Raw genomic sequence first — 12,235 nt, 5'->3', positions numbered from 1 at the left:
TGAAAAGCATCATCAAACCCAACAAAACCAGAAGTACCTAGCAGCCATTAAAAATCTCCACAAATTCTAGTTAATTATACTTTTGAAAGACATCAAATAAGAGCAGGTCTTGCACCCATATCTTTAGACATAGTGTAAGCATGTGGTACCCTCCTTGTATCACTCCTGGGAGTAACAGGTATCGGTAACTGACCCTTGGGAAAGCCTCTGGAAAGTTGCATTGCTACAGCATTGTAGCAGTTCTAGATAATTACCCTGCTGTCCAAATACTGTATGAAGCTTAACAGCAAAGCTACAGCCTGAATCTGAACAAGGCAGAGATTTAGATTATTATATTATTACAGAGGTTTTGAAGGTGCCAGCACCAGTACAACTGCTTGAGGCTTTAAGTTTTCTAATAGTTCAGAAATACACACCCATCATCCGAACCACTGCAGAGGATTCCTTCTCTCAGAGGAGACCACCGTACATGGAACACCTTTGCAGTATGCCCCGTAAAAACTTTCAGTGGCTGATCAGAGCTGGTTGCCAAGTAGTAAACACGAACATTTTTATCTTCACAACCAGTAGCTATCATATCTCTGCAAAATAAGAATAGTAAAATCCTTGGTCACTGGGATTATCAAAAGTACTTTTTTAGCTTAAAAATAAATATGATTATATTGCAATTTACTCTTAAAAACAGCTTATTTTTGCTTCTCCTTTGTTTCTTTATGATGTAATTATTGATAATCTAATTAAATATACTAAATCAGAAAAAACCCTGGTAAAGATCCATTAGTTGCAATAGGGAATAGTATTTGCACTACAGTCTGACCAAGCACCCAACATGCAACTATTAATAGACTGAATTACTGTATAACTGTTTTTTGACAGAGAGTTCTTATGCTGTTATTAGGAATTATCTGCAAAATTAACATATATCAGTATATTTAGTTGCCTGCTATGTCTTCAGCTTAGCAGTCATTAGAAAGAGAAGCCAATCTAAACCCCCTTTTCCTGGTATTGAATGTCTGCTTCCCCCCCGCCCCCATTACATATTCACCCAGATTTTTTTTTTTCTCTCCTCTCATCAATACGAAAAGATCCTCTTTCAAAAGTTAAGTCCTTGTCCTACTCAAGGTATTAATATGCTGGGCAATGAAATATACTACTGGGAACACAGAGCTGCTACAGACATATCCTACTGTGGAACAGAAACAATTTCAGTGCTCTAATATAACAGTATCACATTTTAAATAAATTTGTGTTATTCCATTAGTAATCAATTTAAATAGTAAATATTATCTATTCTTTGGGTTGCTTTTTACTTACTTGTTGTTTTGACTCCAGTCACAGCCAAACACTGCAGCTGGATGTTTGTACTTGTGAAGAACCTTGCCATCAATGGTCCGAATAATACTGAAACCAATTACAATGTAATATTAAAGAGGGAAAAAAAGCATTCTGAATAGGCTATCCAGAAGTCAAGTTTGATTCTGTGCAAATAAGCCAGATAGTGGGGGTGGGGGTGGGGTGGGGAATGTATACACAAAGAATATGATAAATCTTTATTCCCACAGCCCCTCAACTACAAGGCTAACTACATACTTCCTATCAAAACACTTAATTGGACTTCAGAGTCCATGTTCTTTCAGAAGGGCTGTAAAGATATCCACTGTGGTACCTCCCTCCCCGAAAGGATCCTCACAGCCCAAAATCTAAGTTGTAGCTGTGACTTTAAGGTACAAATAGATCTTTAGGGATATTAAAAAAAAAAAAGTTGATTGATCGTTTTCTATAATTTAAGCACTTGTTATGTTTGAGTGGAAATAACATGGGTAGCAAAGGAAAAGAATGAACAAGGATTTTAAAATGCACTGAAACACAATGCATGCAAAATTGTTCTCAATGGGCATTTGCAAGTTTTTACAAATAAACTATTTTACTCCTGTAATAGTACAACTGCAAGTACTTTGTTCTAAAATAGTGATTCCTAGTCCTTGAAATAACCAATTTAAAAAAATTTTAAAATGAAGACAAGTAAAGTGGGATAGCTTTTGAAAAGTGTCCTCCATATCTACAGATAAGAAACCTAAAATATTCTTGGCTAAGTAAAACCCAATATTCAGTTTCACTATCAGAGTGTCTTAGACACTATCCCTTTTGCAAATTTTCCATTATTTTTTTCTTAAAAATAATGAAAAATATATCATAACAAGTACAGGAGATTAATGTATTCAGAGTTTTGACCACTAAGAACAGTTTCAAAATTAATCACTGGTAGAACTGTCAAAGTTTACTGGCTTGAGAAGGGCATTTACCAACTTTTTTTTTTCTTCCAATAACACTCACCAAAATCCATCACCGCTGCAGGTTGCTATTCTTTTGGAATCTTTATGACTCCAGGCAATGCAGAAGATTCCATTCTTTCCATGCTTCAAAAAATGCAAAATACCTATCAATAAGAAATAATTCACTCCTTTTTCTCTCATCTATTGACTTATCTTTTTTGTTTTATTCTCCTGTAGGCTTCAGCCCTTTTCTCCCAGTAAAGTATACTATATGAACACACGTTATAACAAATCCCCAGTATAGCTGGGATATTGAGAATCAAAGTGCAAAAAATGGACTGAGGAGAGAGAGTAAAACTGCCATATTCTCCAAGATACAAGAGACAAAGCTGGGTCGAGTTGGAGAATGAGCAACCCATAACTGAATGAGCAACCATGGATCTGAAGCTTGAAAAAAGGTTCACTCTTTGTTGGAGTAATGAGTTAGTGGTCATGAATAATTGTTGTTTGTGAAAACTTAAGTGGGATGTGTATCAGGATGAGTGTTTGAGAAAAGGTATTTAGTAGCACAAGTGCAAATCTGAGTGTTAGAACTCAGGAACTCCTGAATGCATGTATGTATATTTGTTTTCTGCCCACCCCTGCCTCCATCTTTGTCTTCTTAAAGAGCATCCTTTGTCCTCTGATGCAGATACCACAGTTAATTATGTCTGTATAATCTGAAGATTACAGCTATATACTAAGAATACACAAAACAGTACAGAATACTACAAGACAGTATTACAGAGATCCTTCTGCCAATAACATTTATGCTATTGTTTCAGGACTTGTAAATGCCTGCATAGATTTCAGGTAATACAAGGCAAGATTCTAAATAAAGCATACTGTTTAGCGTGCTGCAAAATGAAGCTTTTTTTGGTCTAAACTTCAGGGACTGAAATTTTTTTCTGGGCCTGATCTCTGAAAATACAGAGCATCATTTTACATTTTTTACGCAGTATGGCCATGTATATGGCCATATACATTTACATGTTTAAGAAAGAATCAGCTATGCTGATCATTCTCATGTCACAAAGCCAGTCTGAGGAAGTAAAAATACTTCTGCCTCAGAGATAAACTGGCACCCATGTAACTCTTTCTATAGATTTTTATATTATAGCACCTTTTAAAAACATATGAACTTGACCCATCTTTGTTTATTGACACTACAGGGAATGACTAATATTTCGTGTAGAAAAAAAGATGTAATCTCGTCTTACCTCACTGAATCTGGTTATCATTTTGCCTTTTAGGACATCCCAGATGAAGCCACCATTTCTGGATGTTGCACCTGCTATGCAGTTCAGATCTCCTTTAGAGAAAGGCATTTGTAAGGTCTCACAATAAACTTAAGATTGCAATATCGTTTGATTAATATGTTTCTACTTTAAATTCAAGAAGCGTACTATAAATAGAAATCATCAATGGCACATAGAATTATAAACAAGAGTTTTTTATAGTTTAAGGCCAGCATTTGATAACAAGTCACAAATATCAATTTCAACAAAAGCCTGATCTGCTTTTCTACATTTCTATTTTGAAGAAAGGGCAAAAAATTGTATTATTGCAGATAGCATTCTCAATGCCTGCTGAAGTCTTGCAGTTAAGGTAACAAGAAAAATAATGTCCATGATACATAGGACTCAAACTGGAAAAGACAGATACAATCTCAATGCCTCAAGCTTAAAGTTGTAGCAACTAGAGCATTTACTTTGAAAGTTCCCTAAGCCCTAAGACACATCAGGAAAAATGCAACAGAACATAAGAGTACTTTGTTTCCTTCATCTCACACCACTGCAGCACCTAAGCCCATCAAGAACATACCTGAATCTGTAACCACACTCTACAGCGTGGAAAATATGAATATACGACTTCATTGTGAGAAACTGAAAACTGAATTCAGGCCTAATCCAAAAGCCACCAAACTCTCCTCCCTACAGTGACGCAAATCCCAGTATAGCTCTACTTTTCCTAAATAGCTACATGGCACGTCTATATATGTCTTGACTGTTGTTTTATACCACACTTCAGAGGGTAACTATCAGAAAGGTACTCCCAGGTTCACCTAAGTGGGTGACAGAACAGTTTTAAGAAAATTTCCCACTGACTTCAGTGATTTCACTATGAAAAAGCGTATGCTTTGCAGAAAAGGTACTCCCTATTATAAGAAAGGCAGCACTCTTCAGCGATTAGAATCCTATACAAAGAAGGAAGAAAACACATATGTTCCGCTTTTTCAGCACAAAATAGAATACGAATTCCTTTAATCAGCTGCTTCTCATGCAAAGAAAATCTTTTCATCATCTGCATAATGTAACGCTAGAAGTGCTCCATTCTGACTCAGTATGAAACATTGAGATCATTCCTCATAAGAGTAAGCCTCAACAAGGTCTGAAGCATTGAATTCTACAGGATTCACAGATAATAGTTCAGTTATGTTCAAACCTTATAATATACCCTTATATCTAAAACTAATAATTTTATAACAGAAATTGCTGCTAGTCAATGCTAATTGAAAGAACATTTAGACCTAAAGCAAAATATTCTTACCTGGAGCCCAAGAAAGGGAATAAATAACCCCTTCATTACCAGGAGATGTGTAAACTGCTGTTAAAGTATTTATGTCCCAAACTTTTATTGTGCCATCAAATGAAGCTGTAGCAAGAAGATCAGGGTTATCAGGTTTGAATTTGCAATCAAAGATGGTCTCAACATGTCCCTTAAATGAAACAAATATTTAATCCATTTTTACTACATTTGTTTTTTTTTCAGAAGTTCAACTCTAGAACAAACTCTAAAATACACTGTATTATAATCTATCAGATCAATTATGAGTGCCAAAAAACCCTGGCTTATCAGTCAAAATTAAAAGGCATAAAATAGCTTGGATTATAACACTCCTCCCTTCCATAGATCATTATTAAAGACAGAAAAATTCTGCCCTCAAACAACAGGGTGACACAATGCCAGGGACTTGTTAGCATTTTTTATGGGATCTGAGTTGCTAAAACACAGCATTAAAAAAAAAAAGCTAAGCCAAAAAAAGAAAGAAAAAAATAATTTTTTAAAACAGAAATAATTTTGTCCTTTAGGTAAAAAGTATCTGACTGAAAAAATAAAGCTCTGTATGTTGATTATGTTCTACAAGTTTTCCAGTATGCCACTGAGTTTTCTATGTTCTAAATACAGTCTATACACTACTGCAGGTTAAACTTCAATCCATTAGAAATTTCACATGTGAATTGCTTGTTTTCCAAGACATTTGTGGAATTTAGTTTGACACATACATGAGAAACAGTTTATACTTCAGAATTTTAAACCTCCGTTGCTTTACAGGACAAAACCCATTGAAAATGGAATAAGAACACCAACCAGCAGCCTCTATTCAAATGTTTGGGAGTACAGCTGAAAATTTTTCAAGTTTTTCCAATGAAATGGGAACAGAGAAAGAGGAAAAGAGAAAAATCCTCAAGAGTAACCAAATGCCCAGTGAAGAAGAGGCTCATCTAATAGGCAATAAACATAGTTTTGAATTTCTGATTCAAAGAAGATTAATAATTCAGTCTCTGTCATTTTAAACTCAGTGACCTCACCATCTGAGTTGCATATATTTTTCTCTCTGATTTGACTAGAACTTTTATTTTGGATTATAGAAAACCATCCGGATAATATTTCTGCGAAGGCCATCAAATTAAAATTTCAGGTAAAAAAAAAATCCCAAGCCTTGAAATCTTTATTTCTGCATGAGAATTGCCAGAATAGTTCCAGCAGGATTCTGTCTTTTGCAATAACTAACTACTTTCAACTTCAGAACTGAAATTTTCTTTTCTAGAAATTTAGACTCTTTTTACTGATAGAAACTGCTCTACATTGCTGCGAAATCTTCATTCTCGGGTTTTCTTGCTCTTAGAATAAAGCGTATAAGCCACATGAACGCTCATTCCAAAGATAGAGATGAAACATACCAAATCTCTAAGGAAATCCCACTTTTTGGCTCCCATGTCATAAAGCCCCACTCCACCATCCATGAAGCAACACACAGCATGACCAGGCGGAAGAGAAAATGCTTGGTTTTGGGTTAAAGTTGGAGGAGGAACAGCCTCACTTGTTGAGGATGTATGGTGATTTTTAGTAGAATACTGCGATGAACATGCTTAACAAAATAAGGCAAAAGATATAAACAGATAAGATTATTGTTTATTCTTTTGTTTATTAATTAACAATTATAAAGAGCAATATGCTTTGTATTCCAATGAGATTAAAACCCAAAGAAATGGAGAATTCCTGTATGAAGTCTGGCCTGCTAAAGAAGGACCTTATAAAGTGCTTGATCCTTTACACATTTGTCTAGTCCACTAGCACCAGAAGGTATTTTTTTTAATTAACAACTACAGAGCCAACACAAACTTACAGAGATCAACTTGGATATAACAAGATTCAGAAACAAGATTTTCTTAACTTGCAGCCATTGCAATGAATAACAATAAAAATTACACTTACATTTTTTCTTTGGAGGAGAACTTAGCACATGCAAGCCATGGAAACCAGTTTTCTTTAATTTAAAATTATCTATAGGTGTTGTACGTGAAACATTCCAAATACGTAACACACCAACCTGAGAATCTGAAGTTTGAAAAAAGAAATTATGGATTTTTTTTTTTTCATTTATTACGCTCTTTTTCCTGTATGCAAAGCTTTGCAGTTTAAGGACTAACTTAAGCAAAACTACAACAATGAATTAAACTTAGAATCCTAAGAAGATTTTTTTTAAAGCAGGCACTGTCATCTCCATGGTAATATCACTGTTAACAACAATAATTATTAGCATTAGTTATTTAAACTTCAGTAAATAAAATCTGTGGAACCTCTCCCTTTATAAAATATTCTCAGTCTTACTTTTCTTGTTCATTAGGTCTTCAACCTGAACATTAACATCTATGGTGTAGAAAAGAGGCAGGAAATAGATTTTTTTTTTTTTTTAAGTCCTTCTAAAAATAGAGAAAGAAAAGCAAGGGAGCAAGAAGTGACATCCAATAGTGCACTTTTATTCCTATTCCCAAAGAAACTCTCATATTTGTTGCTAAAGTGTGCATGAGGAAAATAAACTGTTTTTATACTGAAGTCTTTTGTTTATGTACCCAATAAATACAAAATAAGTAAAAACTGTTTTCCATTCTTTATTAGTTTTATGTATTTTTTTTAATATAATGCACATATGCTTTTATTTGTACAAATATTAAGCAACAGAAAGATAAAAATTGAAGTATCAGTTCTGAAGACTCGGTCCTATAACTATTACCTTTGTATAAATCAGCAAATAAAAGGCTTACCTCCAGTTATAAACATTCCAGGTGCACTAGAAACCCAGGCTAAACACTGAACAGATGCTGCTGCACTGGGAAAATTAAAAGTTGTTATACAGGACAGAGATTCAGAATCAACTAGTCGAATACCATTATGTAAATTAGCAACAAGAAGGTAGTCAGTTGACAAAGGGTCCCACTCCAGTGCCGTAACTGGATCCTCTTCATCTGTTCCTTCAAGAGACTCTGGTCTTAAGACGTGTTTCTGATTTTTAGAACCTTTAAGAGCACAAGAGAACAGATAATTTCAAAATCATGTCAAGTATATAATTTCAATAGTTACAAGGTTTGCAAACATAATTTTTGCCTCTCCCTGAAATTTTTAGTAGTGTGCTCTGCTTTCTGCACCATTGAAATTAATAGAGTTAGCTTTGCAATATTTGACTTAAAGATTCAACTTTCTGTTTAATACAACAGAAAATAGAAGGAGCTGCCAGGTTTAGTAACATAATTTTATACTAAAGAGAAGCATGTTAAATCACATACATTGCCCTAACAATTTTATGAGTAAAGGCCTGTAGCACAGCCTAAAACACAAGTTATTTACGTAAATCTGCATACCACAGCAAATACAGGCAAAATAAAAGCAGTATGAACTAGAAGAAAAATTTTAGCAAAAGTGTTTATGAACCATTGCTTTCAGATTTTTTTTTCCTCAGAAATATGTGCAATTATGAAGCGCTCATAGACTTTGAGGTCAGAACACACCATTAAATATCTCACTTGACACCTGCATAACGGAAGACATATTTCATTTGATTATCCATATAACTGAGAACCACAACTTTTAACATCATGTTTATTTCCTACTTTTTGTTTTTACAGAGAGCTGGCTCTTAGTTTTATAAGACAGTGCAGAGTCCAAATGAGTAATTAACAACATAGAACTGTATTTCTGGAGTTGTGATCTTGTATTAAAAAAAAATTCTGTACCCCTTTTCTAGAAATAATGAATTGACATCTTCCATTATTCAATTTTAATTTAATTTTCAATTTTGATAACGAAGAATACAATTGTTTTGTCATATTATGATAAATGCCAAGACCTACCTATATTTCTTAATGATTGATGTAGAACAGAGCCTATTCTTATACATACTTTAAAAATGCTGAAAAGTTTTTGCTCACAGATATAACTCTCATTATGGTTTTCTAGGGAAAACACTATTAGTGCATATTATATCTAGGGTAACTTTACAAATCAATTACCAGAAACAGGGGAATTAAGTTAAGACTGCACAACAATTAATAGCATAAACTGATTTCTCCATTCCATTTATGTTTGTATATAAGGCAACGGCAAAAGTGCTGTTATCTCTTTTGAAGCATCAGGAATAACATCAGAAATATAATGAGAAAACTACTTCAAATTTGCCCCAAAGTTTGTGATTCCCACCTTCTTTAATGATGTCCCCTGCTTACATTTCAGTTCAGATTTTTTTGTTGAATGAAAAAAAATAAATCAATATTCAAATGAAAACCAAAAACTGATAACAAAGCAGAAATGCCATTTTTCAGTTAGTTTTCAAGAGCTAAAGGCAAAAAGTTCTTGAGTGATCAAAGCCAGTCATGTTCAAACATTTCAGTCCCAAGAAAGCACAATCAGCTTTTGGGGGAGTATGGATATCTAAGAGATATTCAGTTTTAAAGGTCATTTAAGTAAGCTAGGCTTATTTTAAGAATAAATGAAGGGTAACCTAGTACAGAACATTTGGCTCTACATGACTGCACTGTATTTCTTTAAAAATAGGGTACTAAACTTAAATGCTTGCATATTTTTTCTTTACACTAACTGTTCTGCTACGTTAATGCATAGTCTGGAGTTAATTAAAAGAAAGTACAGCCACAAGAGAAAACCCTAAGTAGGTAACAGTAATGAAAAAATGTTGTGTATTCTGCAAATTATGCAGCATTGACTCACACTTAAATACAAAGACTAGAGGCTTCAACAAGTCAATCACAATGAACTTTCAATCAATTAACAGGAACTTGAGGATGTTTAGGTTCTCTCAGGATAGTGTTTTGTAGGATATTCTACAAAAAGACTGAAACCTTTAAAAATAGGAATAGGAATTTTCTTTTTAATTTGATTTCACTTGATGACAAAATAACTTCTGGTTCAATAGCAAGTCATTTTACACATTCTGACATGAGGTAGATAAGGGCTCAACTTTGATCTCAAAGCAAAAAATTAGCTTTCTATTCCTTATGGAAAAGGACCAATTCTTTGTGTGTTGTCCCCACCCCCCCTTTTTCTTTTTTAAATAGAGGGCCCATACTCATCCTACTGATACCACTTTCTTCTACGTATTGTTATTTTTTAAAAGCTGCCAATTACAAGAGGCAGATGAATTTTGACTATAAATTGCAAAATAGAAACCCGCAGTTGATAAAATAGATAACTTGGATAAGCCTATATTTTAAATTTTATCTGAATGTTAAGACAATAGATTAAATCATTTATGAAAGTGCAACCACAATATTTGTACTTTTATTACAGCCATACAATCTATTTTTCAATATTACCTAATTTTGAAAAATATTTTAATGAATTTATCTGTTCACCAAAATTTGTGATCTATTCTTAAACTCATCTATGTTTTTATCTAAAAAAATTCTTCATCTTTTTCCAATAGTGTAAAGAATGCAGGTTAAAATAAAACTAATACTGGTCTGTGTTCTTTCAAAGTCATTATGATTGCTCCAGTATTATTGTCTTAATTATAAGAATATAATCCTTTGAATTAAAATACTCAAATTTCTTATTGCATGCAAATCTGGGCACTGAATGGCAGATCTATGGTATTTCCATTAGCAGTTGTTCTTGAATGCATTTGAATTTGTTGTACTAATTTATCCCACACAGTAAATTCGCTACTCGCTTCTGACAATTAATTTGTACGTAGACCTTTGCAGATCAGTGATTTTTTTTTTTGTTACATAAAATCAAATAAAAATCCTATTTGACTAAAAAGTTTTTACATCCATTTCATTAACAGAAGCATGTCCAGGTTTAAAAAAAAAAACAACAAACACCCCACTTAATATTATCCAACAGAAAGTGCGCTACTTTTCTTGAAGAATTTTGAGAAGGTAAAGTTTTAAAAAGTTCAAAAACAAAAACCTGAAAAGTTCATTTTTAAAAGCCAAAGCGCAATATTTTCTTTTCAATTCTAATAAATTTATTAAGGAGGAGTAAACTGCACTGCTTAAATCCAGGACTTATAGTGAAAGAGTTCTGACAAAATTTTTCACCCAACTGTGTATAAACTTTCAACTTCTTATTTCTGTTGGAAACCAAGAATCGTATACATGTTAAGATTTAACTGAATTTTATAGTTATTTTTATTTTTTACATTATCTTAATGAAAATGTATAATATGTATAATACTACAATAATAATAATGAAAACTTTCCAAAATATAGAGACAGGCAAAATTTCTGTGATAATCTAAGCACAATTTCAAGCTGATGCAAGTACGTTGTTCCCCAGCAGCATTGGGTAATTTTCAATAAAAAAATTTTTATAGCAACTTGAATTGTGGTACATACAAAACTGCCACTGCTGCTAGCTCTTTTAGCCAATATTATATTTGCATTTGCAGAACATAATTTTGTAATTAAATACTTTTCCTATTATTTCTATTGTCATACTCAAATCATTCTAGACAAACTTCATGAAAAGTCTTAGTTCAATACATATGTAGAGGTTATCATATTAGCATAGATTTTCTTTTCCCAATGCCAATACTAATTCAGTCAGCACTGCTGAAGTAAGAAAATCTATTTTTTGTGACATCCTGAGTGACAACTTAGTAGAGTGAACTGAAGGAGAATAAATTTTATGTGGCTGTTGAATATAATACTAGGTAAAATTAATGCATTATTTAAAGAACATTTTTTCTCACAAAGCTGAAAATCAGTTTGTACTGGAGGAAAAAGAAGTAGCTGGAAAAAAATGGAAATAGTCTGCCTAGTACAGATATCTGTCTTTGTAGAAAACTTCCCATAAGAGATCTAAATTTTAGGTTCAAAGGAGCTTATCAACAAGACACCTTTATTAGCAGGGTACTGGACTATTTATGAAGTATGCACAAATGTGCTCAAAGGTTTTCCAACATAGAGATACATATTTTCCCATATAGTCTTTGATATAACAGAATCATGAAGATAATATGAAGCTTGGCATGAGATTCTACCTGCAAAAATGTTGAGGAGTACAGAATATGAAGCAGAGGACTCTAGAACAAATGCAAGCAACGTAAGAGACTAAGCAAAAGATTCAAGTCAGTCCTTTCAGAACAAACTGCTGGGAAAGTTCAGTAGAAGATCATGTCTGTTACCATTCCCTAGAAAAACAGTTTATTCCATGCCAAAAATTACAATGTTATCTTGGTCACAAAAGGGAGAAGATGATAAAAGAAAATGCTCTGTGCTTTATCTAAGAAAACATATTTTTGTGATAAGGAAGGAGTAAGAATACTATGAACTAAGAACAAGTTTTATATACGTACATACATTATAAAACCTAAATGAAGAAAGTGCGGAATTGCACACACA

At 33.3% G+C, this 12,235-nt stretch overlaps 1 protein-coding gene across 3 annotated transcripts in view; it reads right to left on the bottom strand.

Moving 5' to 3' along the window:
- Positions 1-12,235, bottom strand: part of WDR17 (WD repeat domain 17) — a 59,576-nt gene that overhangs the window by 24,114 nt on the left and 23,227 nt on the right. For all 3 annotated transcript variants that reach the window (XR_012660333.1, XM_075091165.1, XM_075091166.1), the window contains exons 5-12: positions 7,643-7,894; positions 6,813-6,935; positions 6,278-6,465; positions 4,863-5,031; positions 3,533-3,624; positions 2,335-2,417; positions 1,315-1,401; positions 417-581 (exon numbers count right to left, since the gene is read on the bottom strand). Coding sequence is in view for 2 of the 3 variants with exons in the window: in XM_075091165.1 (XP_074947266.1) it covers positions 417-581; positions 1,315-1,401; positions 2,335-2,417; positions 3,533-3,624; positions 4,863-5,031; positions 6,278-6,465; positions 6,813-6,935; positions 7,643-7,894 (1,159 nt within the window). In the remaining variant the exon portion in view is untranslated. The remainder of the gene's footprint in view (positions 1-416; positions 582-1,314; positions 1,402-2,334; positions 2,418-3,532; positions 3,625-4,862; positions 5,032-6,277; positions 6,466-6,812; positions 6,936-7,642; positions 7,895-12,235) is intronic.

Source organism: Phalacrocorax aristotelis, chromosome 4, assembly GCF_949628215.1.
Source record: "Phalacrocorax aristotelis chromosome 4, bGulAri2.1, whole genome shotgun sequence".
Classification (NCBI taxonomy): domain Eukaryota; kingdom Metazoa; phylum Chordata; class Aves; order Suliformes; family Phalacrocoracidae; genus Phalacrocorax; species Phalacrocorax aristotelis.
The sequence above is the reverse complement of the archived record's forward strand: the minus strand, read 5'-3'. Positions and strand labels throughout refer to the sequence as shown.